The sequence below is a fragment of the Metarhizium album genome (assembly GCF_000804445.1).
Source record: "Metarhizium album ARSEF 1941 chromosome Unknown scaffold_2, whole genome shotgun sequence".
Lineage (NCBI taxonomy): Eukaryota > Fungi > Ascomycota > Sordariomycetes > Hypocreales > Clavicipitaceae > Metarhizium > Metarhizium album.
Genome location: NW_024467576.1, coordinates 2,462 through 19,017, shown reverse-complemented (window position 1 = coordinate 19,017; position 16,556 = coordinate 2,462). Strand labels below are relative to the sequence as shown.

Below are 16,556 nucleotides of genomic sequence, written 5' to 3'. Positions count from 1 at the left end.
TCAGCCGGCCGGTAGCCGGTTGTCGACCTCGTCGCGCAATTCGACCAATCGTGGTTTTCCGGCGTCGTCTATAAGGAAACGCTCTCCAAGTCCACGTCGGTATCCTTGGCCATCGAGTGTCTGGGTGCGCGGGCTTGGTCGTCGTCCTTGCTGCAGCACCAAGAACCAAGACAGCGTGCCGACATCCCAGCTACGGAGTACACACGTACAGTCGACAGCGACGGCGTGGCCACCAGCGACGGCGACGACACAACCGACGCCGCTCACGACGGAGTTCTGGTCACCACCAGATGCAACATTGAACATGCGCCATGCCTGCCCTGGCTTGGACGTCTAGACGCACGCCTCGGGGTGCGGCCGCTAAGCACACCCCACCTCCCTTCATGCCCCAGTCCCAAGTACAGAGTAGCGGCGACAACGGCAGCAAGGAGGCACGGGGACGGCGAGCAAGAACGAGTACTTGTACAAGCAGCTATCCACGTCGGGCTGCCTGGCCTGCTTGCCACTCAGTGCTCGAGCTGCTTGGGCGGCTGGCTGTTGACGCTTCTGCTGCTCTCTCAAGTCTCAAGTGCTCCATTGCCATTGATCTGACGGCCAAAACCGCTTCGTTGATCTCGCCTCGCCTCGCCTCGCCTCGCCTCGCCTCGCCCTCTCCTGCGCCTGGCTGGCTTCCTTCCCTGTCACTCCGCGCATGCACTTGGCACCTCGCACCTTCCTGCACATCAAGACTGGCACTCGCACTCGCATTCACATTCACACACGCACACACGCACACACGCACACACGCACACACGCACGCACGCACGCACGCACGCACGCGCACACCTCTCCTCTCTCGACTCTCGCTCACCTCACACCACTCACTAACCACGCACATATTTCTCGCTCGGCTCCCAACCTGACCGACTCCTCCTCCACAACCATCCTCTTCTCTGGCACACGCACTCTCTCTCGCCCTCTGCTGTTGTCGCAGATTCTTCTGGAGAGAGTGAGTGCATTCTCCCCGTTGCCTGCTACCTCCCACCCGACTGCTTACTGCTTACTGGATCTCGCATCCCGAATACTGGACGCCGGCTGGGCACTGCGCACCGCCCGCCAACTACCTAGGCTACCCAGTCTCGCACCGGCCTCTTGATCTCGATCCCCGTATTGCACCAACATACGCCGTTGTGTGCGCGGCTTCGGCATCATCCCGCCGCCTTGCCGCCCGAGTTGGGGAGTTGGAAGTTGGCCCTTTCCTTCGCCTCGCCCGCTCGCCTAGAGTCAACTTCCACCCGGCGCTGCGTCTGGACCTTCGGCCTGGTCTTTCCAAGTTAACTTTTGGACCAAGTCTCCAACGCTCGCACTCTTGTCTCCTGTCTCGAGGATACCCTTGTGTCGTGGCCGCGCAGCGCAACCTTGAGTCTTAGTCTGCCACTCCGTCATCTCGCCAGACCCGCCCGTTCGTCGTCTTGTCGCGCGCGACCTGTCCCATCAAGGAGCCACTCCAGGTCGACGTCACTGGTTTTCGCCGTCCAAGGGTAACAAGATTCCATCAACTGCCCCGGCTGTTGACAAAGACGCCTCTCCCCATCCTCACGACCTGTCATGACCCATCAGCACGCCGTCCTTCGCCCGTCTTTCTGAAAGGAGAAACTCGAATACATCCTGGCCTTCTGCCCCGACAGAGGCCAACTCTGCGCCTCAACCTTTTGCATCGCCATAGCATGGCCGACGACCGCTACCGCCAGGATCGTCCTCAGCAGAATCGCCCAGAGGACCAGCCATCGCAGCTTTCTCGCCAACACCTCCCACCCCCCGCAGACGAGCCCCGCGCATCGTCGGATTCTTCTCGAGCCGGTATGGCCGCCTCTGTAACTCTTCCCTCCATTCACGACCCTCGCTCCAGCCCCTACGGCGCTCCTGCCCCCCCCTCTGGCGGGCGAGGCTACGCTCACGATCCTCGTTACGCCTCGCCAAACGCCGTGAATGGCTATCCGCCGCCACCAAGCGGCCAGCAGCCGCCGTCTTCGTACTTGCCGCCGATGCAGTCTCAAGATCCAAGAGGCTCTGCCTATCACCCGGCTGAGCACAGGCTGGGCCCTTACTTCGATGACCGAAGAGGACCGTCTCACCCTGAGGGCGCTTACGGTCAAGACGCCTACTTCTACCGACCACCTCCCGGTGCTCCTCCAAACGGCTATCCCAGACCACATCCTGGAGCATACGGCCCAGAGTATGCGCAGCCTGGCAATGCGCCGCCTCAAATGGCCCAGGCCGCCCCTCGGCAGCGGACTTCCATTGCTTGCAGGTACTGCAGAAAACGCAAGGTGTGTTCCTCCTCTATCTCGCTGTTGGACTTTGGCTGCTGGCGCGTCTGCAGCTTGCTGCTGATTGATATTCTCGTTCTGCCCCTTGGGCGCCCTTCTCGGCTGACTTGCCCACCTGCTGACACGAGTGATAAGATTCGATGCAGCGGTTATCAAAGTGCCCCCGGCGGAAAGTGTCAAAACTGTGCTCGAATGAACCAAGAGTGCATTTTTCAGCCTGTTTCTTCTTCAAGCTCGACCGCCTTCATTCCCGTCTCCGCGGTACCAGGCGGCGTTCCTCCTGGTACCCAGCTTTTTGGAGCCTACGGCCAGCCTCTGGCGCCTAACTCGGTACCACCCTCTCATCACTTTGCTGCCGCCGGCGGCCCGCCTCCGCCCCCTTCCGCGGCCGCTGGAAACTACTACCAGCCGATGCAGTCTCCAACTGACTCCTTCTCATCATATGGGGACCCGAGAGGAGATGACCAGGTGGCAGGTCGACGCCGCCGTCGAACGCCAGAAGAACACGAGGAAGGATACCGCCTCCCGCCACCCCGAAATGCCATGTCCGACGATGATCCCCGCAGAAGGTCCCCTGCTGAAGCGTCGAGCAATGGGAGCCCTGGAGGACTTGGACATCTGCCGTACCAGGGCAGCAGCACCAGACGGAGCCCCCGAAACCCGTCTTTGCCACAACCACCAGTAATTACTAGCCACGGGCCCGTTCCTGCCGGAGCTCGCTCGCCCGGAGGTCAGAACGGCTCGAGTGGGACTTCAACGCCATCGCAGGCACCGCGCCAACCCCAGCAGGCTACCTCATCCGTGATGAGCCTGAGCAATCTTGTTGATAAAAACGACATCGATAAGGGAATGATTGATCGTCTCAACCGGCCTCGGGACGTGAAGGGATCGCCCCCGGGTGCGTCACGACAGGACACGTCTCATTGAAAAGGCATTGGCACCCTTGCATATATTAGACGGGAGGGCGGTGCGGGAGTTGTCACGATGCGGAAGCGTGGTTCGGTTCACGTACGCCACCTAGAGATATCTACGGGGCCATTGGTTTTCTTGTTGGAGAAGACGCGAGGAATTGGAAAACAAAAAAACTGAAAAAGACAACAAAAATCAGGTTGACACTGCCGGACAGTCTGTCAATTCGTGCGCACGTCCTCCCTACTCCCAAGTGGCTGGATCACGCAGCCTTTCGACAACGTCTGCCCAACGTCTGCCAGTGATCTCGTTGACGAGATCATATAAACGCGCACACTAAATAAATACTCGTCTTGGGCGAACAAACGCTGGGAGGGTCGTTTTGCAACGAAAAATGTCGGTGGAACCCGTTGGTTTGGCAACAAACATTTCATCCCCTAACCCCCTTTTTTGTACCTTTTTTTTTTTTTTTAACCGGCCCTATGTTAGATTTGCGGCTCGGTTTCCCTGTTGTCCCCTGTGTCCTTTTCTTTTTACCTGTTCTTGGCCCTTAAAGGTCCTTGCGCGCAGGTGTGTTTTCTCTCCCTTGCCGCTAGCTTTGGTCTGGGTCGAGGCAGCTCAGACCCGTTTCTTCATGGCTGCTGGGAACAAAGGAAAAAGGGGGGCACGGAATTCGGGGTGTCTTGACCCTTGTTTCTGCATATGCTGTAATGGATAGGCCCGACTCCATTTACTTGGTTCTTTCTTTTCTTTTTGTTTTTGATTTCCCACGTTACTAAGAAGACGGACATGCCTCGCGGCACCAAACGTTTTGGCTTTTTTCTGTTCATTTTGATTCTCTGTTTGGTGGTTTTTTGTTTGTCCCCTTCTTTATTGCGACTGGCTCGATTACAATGTCTACTTAAAACCAAAGGGAGGATTGGTTGGTCTTGTTTTGTTTACAGACAGTTAGGGTACCCCGTCGCGCAAGCGATCTAAGCGTCGTTCTCGCTGGTGTTCTATTGGCGTCTGTGGATGGGCATTGCCTCCTTGCTCGTTGAGCAGGAGACATACACCATTTACGTCTTAGCAATACAGAATGCTAATTCATGATGAAAAAAACCTCCCCCCTGGCCCCAGATGATGATGTCCGGTGCACTGTCAGAACAGGTCGGCATTTACTATGACATGACATGCATGGAAGACCCTTGCATTGATCAAATCTTGACGGCGTCAACTTGACGCAGTCGACAGCAGAGGGAGACGCCTTGGGATCTCGGGCGTTGTTTATTGGGCATTGGCCCATTTGATAGACGGGGAAAGATGCGACCTTCTCGGGGGGCCCATCCGAGCAAGCAAGCCCACGCAGCTCTGAAGGGTCTGATGCCCCGCACAGACGTTTGTATAGTCGGCGGGCAAGATTTTCTTCTGAGCAGACGGGTCGATGTCGATGGCGGGTGGCCGGCCTCGTGGAATGGGTGTTTCTTTCCGAGATGCCTGCTCTGACAGACAGGCACACGAACCAGTACGATGTCATACTCGACTTCTCGCGCTCGGGCAGGAAACTGACGACGACCAGCGTCCACCCTCCATCTTTTTCGACCTCAGTTCACGATTCGCCTGTGGGTAATTGTGCGGAGCCCGTGGGCGTGGTTCAGAGCGGGCGAGCGAGCGAGCGAGTGAGTAGTGAGTGAGTGGAGAGGCTTCAACCTGTGTCACGGGGCAGATGCAACTTCATGGCAAAGGGATGGATGGAGAGTGGCGGGACCCTGATCCTGGCCACTTTGCCCAGTTTAACGCTGTTGCTGTTGGATCAAGTCGCAGAGGCTAGTCGGCACCGGTGTGGACTGGGTGAGTCGTGACAGCTAGTCGATCATGCGCCACCCGGCCGCCTTTTCCATGATTTCAACAGTCTAGGCAGGCATAGGCAGGCACAGGCAGGCAGTATCGCTGCATGTATCCCGGACAAGCAATCTTGCCAGAGAAGCAAGCTACAAGGAAGTAAATTTGGCCACTAGATTTTCAGACGTGCTAATCCAATGAAAAGACAGCTGCCTGGCCTTGGGAGCGGGAGCCAAGGCAGGGTGGGACAGTCAGTGTTGCTCTCAGGAGAAGGAAATGAACAAGACAAAACCGTTCGACGGCCTGGAGGTGGTGGTTGGCTCGCAAACGAGGCTGACGACGAGCAAATGAGACACGCAAAAGGCAGGAGGAACGAAACCAGGACCAGGTCCGCCGCGGACGTGAGAGAGAGAGGGAGAGAGAGAGAGAGAGAGAGAGAGCACACATGCTTGACGTGGCCCAACCAACTTGACGAAAACGAGTTCCCGAGCCCGGCGCAGGCGATGGCCTGTCCGTGGCCCGGTCGTGTCAAGATACCAGGTTCAGAGGAGCCCGGAGATGAAATGAAGCGCCGGCGGTAGTGGCGGGAAACATTTGGGTTCTGGACTCGGAGGGTCGAGAGGCAGAGCAGAGCAGAGCAGGCAGCAACGAAAAACCGAAAGGCTTCGCTCACCCACTCGACTGCCCACGGCACGGGCACCGCTCCTCGGGGCACACTCCTGCTGAGTCGTCCTCACGCCGCCCCAGCTGACGGCCAGCCAGCCAGCCAGCCAGCGCTGTCAGGCTAGGAAGGGCCGTACAGGGCCGTACGGGAGCGGTGCGGGCAGCTAAGCGTGGCGGCCATTCCCCAATTTTGCCCTCTTTTTCCGTGGCCGTCTCTCGCGCTGCTGCGAGTTTGCGCGACGGGCCTTTGCTCCCGTCCGCTGGGACAGGCGCAGAACCCACTTGGGAGGGAGGGATTCCCAGGACTGGTTGGCTGCCAGCTGCGGAGTCTGGCTTGCTCACGATGCCGGGAGGGGGGGGGGCTTAGAGCCGTTTAGAAAAAGCACTAGGTGGATTTGCTCAGGCAAGCCATGAAAAGGACGGAACGGGAGGGGGTGTCTTGTGATGACTTGAGGAAGTGGCGATGGGTAATGGGTGCAAGGAGAGAAATAAGCTTGTCTTTTTCCGGCGATGGACAAAGTAAACCCAGTATGAATCGGCTCAAACGACCCAAGAGGGAGGAGAAGGGAAGATGGAGTCTGGAGTATGGAGTCTGGAGACTGGAGTCTGGAGTCTGGAGTCTGGAGTCGGACGGAGCCCGGAGTCCGGAGTACGGAGTACGGAGCACTGCTACCAAGCACAGAGTACAACTCACAACAAGAATGGGGAGTACAGAGCTACGAATGCGAGGTTCCAAAGCAAACCAAGGAGAGGGAGAAGGCACACACACACACGGCCTCGGGGAGCCAGCGGGCGGACGGAGCGAAAAAGGGCTCATCAAGACGGTGTTGGGGGTGCGCTCCCCAAGTCATGTCATGGACGGTGGCGTTTTTGTGGCAGCACATTGTGGCATTGGGTTCTAAATTATGGTCCCGTCGTCGTCGTCACGAGACGAGTCACGGAGCCGCACTGACGGCAACAGGCGGGCAACTAGGCGAATTAAAACAGGAGACCGTCTGGTCCGACCCGTGACCTGGCGCAACGCGGGGCCGAGGGACGGTCGATGGCTGCTTCACGCGTTTGCGAGCCGGTCGTTGTCGATGCGAGCCCGTTGTTGCGGGATCGATGCAGATGAGACAAGAGTGTCTTGTGTCCGGGCGTGTTCCTGCATAACGGCGGTGGCAAGACGGACGACACACGGGACAGACGCAGGTACGACGACGCGACGACTCGGCGAGCAGGACGGCCTGCCTTCCTCGGTCCTGATGGACATGTTGCGGCGGATGGGATCGGGCCATGTGCTCCCACTGCTGCCTCGCCCCGTTCTGGACATGTGCGCCGCGTATCACGTGTGGCGGGCCTTTTTGATTTTGATTTTGATTTTGCAGCAGCAGCCGTCATCCCGTTTCCGAAAAGTGAAGTGCCAAGGACGGACGGAGACTTGGTATTCGCATCCCGCCATCGTGAGAGAAAGAGGGGGGTGGAGCGTAAGCCTGCTGCGTCGAGCGCTTTGGCCAGTGGCAAAAAGGGGCGAGGACAAGGCGTGAGGCCCAAGGACGCTCTCGTCGGAGAGGAAGCCAATCACGCAGGCAGCGGGGAGGGAAGAGGGTTGCCAGCCAGCCTGGCTCCGACGGTCTGGGTAGCGGATATCGGCGTGTGGAATGAAAGGGTGTGCGCGTGTGGTGTGGAAGGGGGTAGAAACTGGAATGCTGGCGATGGCCTCTGGCGGCAAAGAGCCGCTCTCTCCCTCTTCCTCTCTCGCGTGCGGCGGCAGTCTTGACTGACAGAGGCTCTTTTTCAATCAGCTCCTCTCGGCCGGCTCCTCTGGGCAGACTCGCACCACCACCCGCGACGTGGTCAAGGAGGAGACAACATGGCATGACGCGGCTTGCTCGGGGGCCGGCAGACAGGGTGGCAATCTTGTGTGTTCAAAAGGGCAGTTGCTCTGTTGCGGGCAGTGTAGCACGGGGGCGGCGGGTTTCGAAAAGGAAGCCAGCCCTTGCTTGTGGTACTCGTGCGGTGTCCCGTCGCGGTGGTGTTCCAGTCGCGTGCGCCGGGCATCCTTGCGATATCTCTCCCTCGGGCGTCGGTTGTGACGCCGAGTCCAAGGGCATCCAGCGAGTCCCGTCTCGTCGTCACGTCCCGCGCTGCCACGGGTAGGTAGGTTGTCGACTGCAAACGTGCCTGTGCCCGGCATGCGAACCGAGGACAGACACACAGCCAGCCAGCCAGCCAGCCAGCCAGACGAGACAGCAATCCAGGCCGGGCCGTGCGGGAGGGGACGGCTCGTCGCAGAAGCAGCGCAGCGCAGCACAGGGTCTCTGAGCACACAGCGCGCGGGCAATCGTCCTCGCCCTGCTCGCCCTGCTCGCCCTGCTCGCCCTGCTCGCCCGCGCCCTCGGCACCCGCGAGCGCCCCTCGCAGAACGGGAGCACGCCATACGCCATACGCCATACGCGCACGCCCTGGCAGCCGGCAGCGACGGAGGGGGGCCACCAGACAGAATCCGGGAATCTCGCAGCGCCCTGGACGGCGGCACGTCACCGTCGTCGAGTCGGGACGTCGTCGACGCGCGGCCCCCTCCGCCCCCCAATGGCCCCGGACGAAATGCAACCTTGGCTGGGGTGCGGGTCGAGAGATGCGCCTTGTTTGCCGGAGACGAAGCTCGGTGGATGCCCTAGGGGGAGAGAAAAAATCCGAAAACTCCGTCCATTCGTGGCTCTCCTCTGGACAGGCCGTGCTGTGCGGCCGCCACCATCGACTATCCGTACATGGACGAGGCCGTTGCCTCCACGGCGCGACGTTGGAAGTGATCCAGCGCCAAGCCCCACCCCCCCGGGTCGTGGGGACTTGTCGCCGAAAACGGCAGTGGGGCTTTTAAGGTTTTGGCCGGAAAGAGAAACAACCGTTGTTGCTCCTTCTTTCCGTCCACTCCTCTCTTTTTCTCTCTCTCTCTCTCTGGCTTTTTTCTTTCTTTTTTTCCATTTTTTTTGTCCCTGCTTCGTTTCCTATACACCCGGGGATACTTGTTCTCGGCCCCAGCCGTCTGTTTCCGTCTTTTCTTCAAGACGCGAGACACTTGTAGATCGTGCCATTCCACGTTGCAGAGCGGTTGCGCGGAGGAATTTGGGATTTTGTTCCTTCTCTGGCGGGGGGCCGCGCGCCAGCGAGCACAGGCGAGGTGAAGAATGTAACGCCGTGCTTGGAGGCGGGCAGCTTGCCGATGGGCTGGGTTCGTGTCCGGGACAAACATGCCCTCCCTGCCCCCGTTGATGCGGCCCTTGTGCCCTGAGCAGCCGCCGTCCGAGGCCGGACGCGGTCATGGTGCCCGCAAGCCGTGGATCGCGAGCGTCTTTCGCACCGTTGCCCGCGAACCGCGCCGCTCTCCGGAAGCACCACGCCGCCGGTCAGAAACAGAAGAAGAAGAAGAAGAAGAAGAAGAGAATACGAAAACAATAACCCCAACAAACCCTCCTTCGCCCGTCGTCCCCCAGGGCAGAATGCCGTCCGGAGGCGGTCAAGCTTTTTGCCCCGACCCGAAGCCCGCCCGCTCGCGGCACACTGCCGGCTCCATCCCGTGCCGCCTACAGCCCGGTCCGGGCCGCCGCCCAGGCGGTCGACCAACAGCCAGGCAGGCAACCTGAGTCGCTCCGAAGGGCGCGGCGGAGACAGGGGGCCCGGTGCCGAACCGGAAATCGGCCTCCGCACCGCACCGCACCGTCTTGCCCCTTGTGCTTTTGTTTTTGTGCTGCCAGTCTTTTTTCTAAAAAAAAAAAAATCACTCGTCCCGCTCTTCTGTTTTTCAGGGGGTGGCCCCTCTCTTCTGCTCTGCCGCCGCCCCCGCCGCCGCGTGCGTGTCCTGCCTACCCTGCATACTATTTGCCGTGCACGGGTTACCCATCGCCAAGCTGTGTTGTATTTGCACACTTTGGTGGCAGAGACAAAAGTGTAGTCTCGAAATCTGGAAAGAAAAATTCAAAAATTCAAGCCGGGACGGGATGCTGAAATGACCCCAAGTCTTTGCTCGCCGTCCGTGTATACCCGTGACGTGACGTGATCCCAAGATACAACTTGCCACCAATACATGTATGCACGCCGCATGTGGCGTCAATGTTGCGACGTCGTGACGCATCGCCAATCGTCGTGGCATTCCTCCTCCGCGACCCTTGTAGCGGCCGGTTTCGTCTCTCTCCAGCACGAAGCAACCTCTCTGCGAACATGCCCTGTGCATTCTTCCTCCTCCACTCCGACCCCATTCTCCGCAACATGACATGACCCGTCGCCATCCTCCTGCATTTGCGGTAATGCTCTTCCACGGCAGATCCCGCTTGCTTTTCTCCCTCAGCCGCACGAGGTAGGAGAACATCTGCATGGGCCGACTCGTAGTCGCGGTCCCGGGTGGCACCGTCCTTGTCAGTCGTACGCAGGAGCGTCCGCACATGCAGCATCAGCGTCCGGAGCATCGGGAACGAGGCCACGCCGCGCAGAGACTCGGGGGGACAACGCAGTGCCTCGTCCGTGTCCAACTCTAGCGTGTGCACAAAGGGCAACCCTTGCCCGAGCCTCGTCACCTCCTCTGGCCGCAACGTCGGGCATTCGCCGTCATCGTGGCTGAGTCCAACGTAATCACGGAAATGAACTCGTCCGAGCGAACCTCCATGCTGCAGTATGCATTCGACATGGAATAGTTTTGTGTGGCATATAATGTCCAGGACCTCCAACGCCTTGATGTGATGCCTGACGAGTAGGCACAGTCCTCGCGTGGCCTCTTCTCGCGCCTCAGACGCGTGCGCCCAGTTGTCGTTGACCTGCAGTCTCGCCAGGTTGCTCAAATCTCTCGGAGAGATGGATTCTAAAAAGTTGAAAAGGGGCACAGAAACAAGCACAAGAGACTTCGTTTCGGACAAGCTCCAATGCCTTTGCACTTCCTCTGCAGAAGGTGACCAGTCGTACGATTTCAAAACCAGACTGGAAAAAGCTGGCAGACGTTCCCCGGTGGAAAGCGCGAAGCTGGTGCCGTGGCCCACGTCTTCATAGTGCAGCCTCTCCAGAGATGGGCACTGCACTAGGAGACGCTTCAACGAGTCTACTTTGGCCGTCAGTGGCGGTGTTGGTCTGGCAACTTTCAGCGACACCAGGTGTCGTGTAAAGTTTGGATCAAGGAGTGACTCGTGCAAGTCGCCGTGCGGAGACCCCAAGGGAAGATTTTCTACCTCCACCTTGGTATTCTGAAAACGCAGTTGATCGCAGTCAGGAACATCCGTGATCGGCCAAACCAAGACTTACGTGACGCAAGACTGCCGAGTGATACTAGACAGGGTTTTCCTTATGCCAGACGGCATCAGATACGCGATTGGAGTTGCAACAGAGTTGAAGACTTGAGAAACGGAGCGGGCCACAGGTGTCGATTTTGGATCTAGATTTTGAAGCTCGACGCCCTTGTCAGCCCGGAGGAACTGTCGTTGCATTCGTTCCCGTTGTCGTTCTTCACCAGAGCCATGCATGGTAAGCATGCAGGTCACAGTACTCACCTGTTCCAGAACCGACACCAGAGTCTCGGTGCTCATTCTGTGTATGCATCGTTGCAGAGTTCTACTACAGTTCAGAGGCGAGAGAGGGCCTCGGCCAGCATGACAAGTTGTGTGTTTGAGCACGATGGAATTCTGCCATGTGTCGTTGTATGACTATGATCCGTCACGGCCAAAGACTCGTACGAGCCCATGATTCGATAATAGGGAGCAAAATTTTCGAACATAGATAGCCAGTGCCGGCTGGATGATAAGGGCAGCTTGTCGAGTCGTGGCTAGGCGGATGATATGTGAGAAATCATCGACTCGCAGCCTTTGGCGACTTCACCAGCCCCGTCAAGGGCCATGGACGTGCACACAAGCTTTCCGGCGAGGCAAATGCAGAAGGAAGCAATCAAAAGTTGACACGGGATTTTTCCAACGGCGGTGAGCGGGCCACAGATGAGAGCCCGGCAGTGCTTCCAGCGCACGAGGTCAACTTTACCGGCATGGGGCTTGCCACTACAGTAGCAAGCCCAAATAGTCAGCAGAGCGCCCTTTTGAACCTGGCGGAAGGCGTCCCTTACCAGCCGCTCGATAATAAGACCAACAAGGGCACGGAAGTGAAAGGGACGATCGGCGTGATGGCCGGTGACTTTGGCCATGTCCACCGTCTGTCGGTCAGTGCTGTGACCGACCAAAGCCACCAATGCCAGATATCGGTTGAAAACAGACTTCAGCTTCAAACGCCAGTCACCGGCCAAGGGACCTGTACTTTCTCACGAATCCATGGCCATGCGTCGCTGGTGTGAGCTGTGGTCGGCTCTCGCAAGAAAGTCCCGAACCGGTAATCTCTCCATCATGACTGGCCAATCAGATCTGGCATTGTGCTTCGTTTGGCTCTAACATCAAGAAAAGCATGGCCGCAACCCAAGTCAGAGCTTCAATCAAATCGCCGCATAAGCCCGTCAGGCTGGAGTGCTAGTTCACCGTTGCTAGTTCCATCACGCAAGGGGTTTCGCGCAACACCAACGAGCGGACGCTAGAAGGGCCACTAGCACGCAGCGATGATGCCGGTCTGGGCCCGGTGACAGACCCCATGCGTGTATCCCCGTTCGTCTCGTCTGGAAAGTGCTTGGGCAGAGTATAAGGCGAAGAGAAGAGGTCGTACTCGAAAACGCTCGGCCACGGAGATTGTTGTCAGGCAAGCCCGCCGCCTCCACCAGCTGAACGCATACGAAACACATGGTTAGTTTTTGGCTTAAAAGATGGGCAGCCTTTCTGGACAGGGTCAATATGCAAGCAGTACTACCTCACAGACCCGGAAGCCTTTCGTCATCGACGCAGCTAGAGCAATGCAATGGAGAAACGGCATGGGACTTGTCGACGCGTTGCAGGCGGCCCAGCCTTGATAGCAGGCACTTGTCGCGCATCTCGTCCCTTCTCGATGGAGATCATGCATGCTGCATGCACCTCCGAGCCAGCACGGCAAGGGGAGACCGTCCGGCGAATGTGAGGTGTGGCGAGCTTGAGCTTGGAATTCGAAACTTGGTCTGGTCTGGCATGCATGTATGTGTCTAGTCGGTATTGATAGTACGGAGTACTGCGGAGAACTCCACAGCACCTGCCTGCCGTCGTTCGTCGCGGTACCCGCTTTTATCCGTTCTGAGACCTCCGCTCCTTCCCCTCGACTTACAAGTTCCTGCGCAGGCTGCAAACGCCATGTGCCAGTGTGGCGACTGGCTGGGAGCTACAGAAACAGGCTTAATTAACCCGAGGCCGCATTGTGATTTCATCAACATTGTTTGTGTCGCCCAGGCTGTCCACGGCCAACGTTACGCCCGCTTTCAAGATTTGGAATTCAAAACACACATTTCTGTTATACACTAGCCTCCATGCCATGCTCTCGGGAAAGCTAGCATAGTCTAATGAAACACGCCAAAAATGCCTTTGCTTGGTGCAGTCATCGCCAACAATAACCAAATGGCACTCGTCTGAAGTTATGTCAAAAGTAGAGACGGGAAAGGAAGAAATGGGGCTACGCTACTCCTCTTTTTTTTTCAAATCTCAAGCCAGGCAGGAAATGTCCAACGGGGTGATGAATCAAGTCGTACTGCTCTTTGCACCGCCCGCCAACGAGTGCGGCTTCGCCACAGACCGAGAGAGAGACTGTTGGTGAACTTGAGATCAACCAATCGCGGCTGTCATCGCCTCTTACAGTGCACTTCTCCCCGCGCGCCGTCACTCCTTGCTCAGGGACCCCTTACCCTTCGGTATTGCCTCATAGATATCCTCATCGTCAGAGACATGTTGATGCTTGCTATGTAGTGGTTGCCCTTGGGCCAACACAGAACGAGAGCCAGAACCACCTGCAGTGTTTGGACCGACACCATGACTGGTCAAGGGCCCAGCAAAGCCTGGATGAAAAGGCTCGTGCGGAAATTCGGGCATGAACTGCGTTGAAGAGCCTCCGGCAACCTTTGCTTCCGCGGGATGCGGGTCGGCGAAAGGATCGTCGGCGGTCGGTTCGTCCCGTTGTGATTGACGCCAGCCAGATGCCACCGCCTGCCCGTTACTGACAGGAGTCGAATGGTATGACTGCGTTTGTTTTCCCTTTCCTGCGTCCCGCACGCCCGCCGTCACACCACCAGACATTGAGCCAATCTCGGTATTGCCGTGGCGCGCTTGGCCCTCGGTGTCTGAGTTGTCTGTCAAAATAGCTGGAGAGTCTTCATTAGAATTGGTGCCGAGACCAAGCTGCTTCCTAGCATTCAAAACCGCTCTCTTATGCTGATTGAGGGCTGTTTGCAACTGCTCGTTCGTGTCAATGAGGCTTTCCATTGTTTCGTTGTCCGGCGCCGGATTTTCGGAAATCATGTAGCCCTGCAGGCTCCTAGACGCGCTTAGGCAGCGATCAGCAAATTCTTTTATCAGCTCGTTTTGCAGCATTTCACCCGGGGGCGTATTCATGACGACCTGCTCCAGGAGTTTCGCCGACGTCCGTGCCTCTTCAAGTCTGGATGAGAGCTCGACGGGCTCAGGGAGACGATTGTGATGATGGGCCTTGGCGAAATAGTTTTGAGAGTGTCGGCTCAGCTGCGGCTGATTCATCACGAATGGCCGGGGTGGTTGAGGCGGCAATCGGTTCTGTTTGCCTCCATTAGCAAGGTATTCAGCCAACCACTTGACACGCCAGCCAATCTCACCCCGTGTTTCTTGACAGCTGCCTCCTTCTCCTTCTTCCACATGAGGACCAAAGGAGCCAGGTTCTGGTCGTGCGTTTTGGTAAACTCAAAGTCGTCCAGGGTCTCCATTAGTATTTGCCATACGCTGAGATCCTTGACATTCTTCAGCAAAGCCCGGACTATATCGACAAACTTGTCATCCAAATTCCTCGTGAAGGTGTCTCCGGGGTTGTCGGTCAGGATGCGGACAAGCATTATTGCATTGTATTGCCAGGACGGCCTCGAGCTATAATCTTTGGTCAAGAACTTTCGAATGACACGAGCGCACTCGGCTGCGGCGGCGGGGGACGATTCTGCGGCATCGACGATGGGAGGAAGGAAGAGAACTTCATCGGTCTATCGGCAGCCGTCTGCGTCAGTCGCCATGATTCGGATTGCGACCCAGGACTGGGAACTCCCAACAGTCCGTCTGCTGTGTGTGACATACCTTGGAGTTTCCGCCAGACTCGCAAAATGCTTTCTGCGGCCGCGAAGCTTGCGGTCAGCAACGGCGCGATGCTGCATCATGTGTGGTGGGGCTCTCGACTTACGACGCTGTTGTGAGCAGTGACCTCGGGGTTCTCGGCGGGGGTCGCCGCCGACGCTGGGGGAATGTTGGAGCTCCCTGGAGAAAACCTCTGTCAGTTCAAAGGGCTGTTCCCTGATATCCGAGGGAGATGACGATTGATGTAGGGTGCCAACTCCAACGGCTCGCACGCCGGGCCAGCTGAAGGGGTATCGGCAGCGGCGATGGCTGCGGGGGGGGGGTGGTGTACGGAGCAGACATTGAGCAATGCCCGAATTCGCCTACCTCCAGCCTTCTTCTTGATGCTCCCCAGCATCCTATTCATGCTGAGGCCCTTCATAGACCTCATGCTGACCATTCGGGGCTCGCACGGCGAGCGTCGGTGGCCGCGCGCAGGAAGAGCGACAGATGCGGCTGGACGAGAGCCTGGAGACACCGGTTGACGATGAATGAACCGCTTCGGCTGCGGGTATAATTGCTCGACTTTTGACCCGGCGGCACAAGACAGACGGATGCAGTCGGTGCGGACTGGAGGGAGGGCGAGTTGGGCCAGTAACAGCACCTGAGAGGCAGGACCAAGCAAGAGATGGGAGATGCCAGCGCAACAAGGGTCTCTCGGTGTTGAGACGCAGTGTTTGGCCGTTGACGCCTCTCGGGGACTGTTGGAGAGTCGCGGACTTTGTGGATCAATCCGGTGGCGCAGAGCTGTTAACGTTAGTAACTCCAAGTAGTAGTTGCTGATTAGCTGGCCTGTCACCTGCCAGCCTGTTGGTCCGGCAAGTACGTACTACTGTCATGTGCAGCCTGTTGTGGGTCGAGCGCTGTTGGCCTCAATGTTCAAGCCTCGTCTGCGTCGGCAATGCGGGCAAGTGTGGGGATGCCGTTCAGTGGTTGGTGAGCACAGAGCACCGAGCACTGAGCAGGGACGGCGCAAGAAGTTGAGAACTTAAGTAGGTATATATATACCTACTTTACCCACCTACGTGGTATACGTCGTCTGGTATGTTGTGCTCTGTGCTAATAACTAAGCAGTGTAGTGACATGGTTCAAAAGGTTCAGTCAATGGTCGTCAGGGCCACACAGGTAATGCCCATGCGGCGGCGCACAGAAACACGGTGCTGGGCCAAGGAGCGTCAGGGTAATTCATTGGGACCGAGTATGGAGTACACACGGCGAGCAAAAATGACAAGCCGAGGGATTCAAATCAAATCAGGCATACACACAAAACAGAGGAAGAACCACTGAGAAATATATATCCATGTCGGTTGATCGAGGCCACCAAAGGTTGTCCAAAGTGCTTGGCGTCCACGATGAAAATCGGTCAGCGGACGAGTCAACGGTCGGCGTGACGTGTCAAGCACTTGCCGTGTCAGAGGACACGCGTCTAGTCCAGCTGCCAAGAAGTAAGTAACTTAGGTAGTTTATCGTCTGTACTTGCATCTCAAGACCCCAAGTACCTACTTTAGGTAAGTAGGCACTTAAATACTCAAGTACCCTGTATGGCTAGTACCCAACACCTACACAGGCACCTGTTCTTGTGACTATCCTTGTAAAGCTATTATTGACAAGTCAGCTAAATGTAATTCTCTACTAGTACATAGTAATTTCCCATCCAACT

The 16,556-nt window shown here is 57.4% G+C and overlaps 4 protein-coding genes across 4 annotated transcripts; 1 reads left to right on the top strand and 3 right to left on the bottom strand.

Moving 5' to 3' along the window:
• MAM_01146 (uncharacterized protein) lies at positions 1-306 on the bottom strand (the record flags this gene model as incomplete). Its single annotated transcript, XM_040819945.1, has 1 exon — positions 1-306. One exon carries the CDS (start codon positions 304-306, stop codon positions 1-3), a length of 306 nt encoding a protein of 101 aa, XP_040681433.1.
• A 1,400-nt stretch (positions 307-1,706) lies between these two features.
• On the top strand, positions 1,707-3,236 carry MAM_01145 (Zn(2)-C6 fungal-type DNA-binding domain protein; the record flags this gene model as incomplete). Its single annotated transcript, XM_040819944.1, has 1 exon — positions 1,707-3,236. One exon carries the CDS (start codon positions 1,707-1,709, stop codon positions 3,234-3,236), a length of 1,530 nt encoding a protein of 509 aa, XP_040681432.1.
• A 6,428-nt stretch (positions 3,237-9,664) lies between these two features.
• Positions 9,665-11,248, bottom strand: MAM_01144 (uncharacterized protein; the record flags this gene model as incomplete). Its single annotated transcript, XM_040819943.1, has 2 exons — positions 9,665-10,909; positions 11,213-11,248. 2 exons carry the CDS (start codon positions 11,246-11,248, stop codon positions 9,665-9,667), a joined length of 1,281 nt encoding a protein of 426 aa, XP_040681431.1.
• Positions 11,249-13,429: 2,181 nt separating this feature from the next.
• Positions 13,430-15,287, bottom strand: MAM_01143 (gat; the record flags this gene model as incomplete). The annotated part of the gene is made up of 5 exons (XM_040819942.1): positions 13,430-14,335; positions 14,395-14,769; positions 14,861-14,893; positions 14,964-15,037; positions 15,224-15,287. The coding sequence occupies 5 exons, from the start codon at positions 15,285-15,287 to the stop codon at positions 13,430-13,432; spliced, it is 1,452 nt and encodes a 483-aa protein (XP_040681430.1).
• Positions 15,288-16,556: the final 1,269 nt, after the last annotated feature.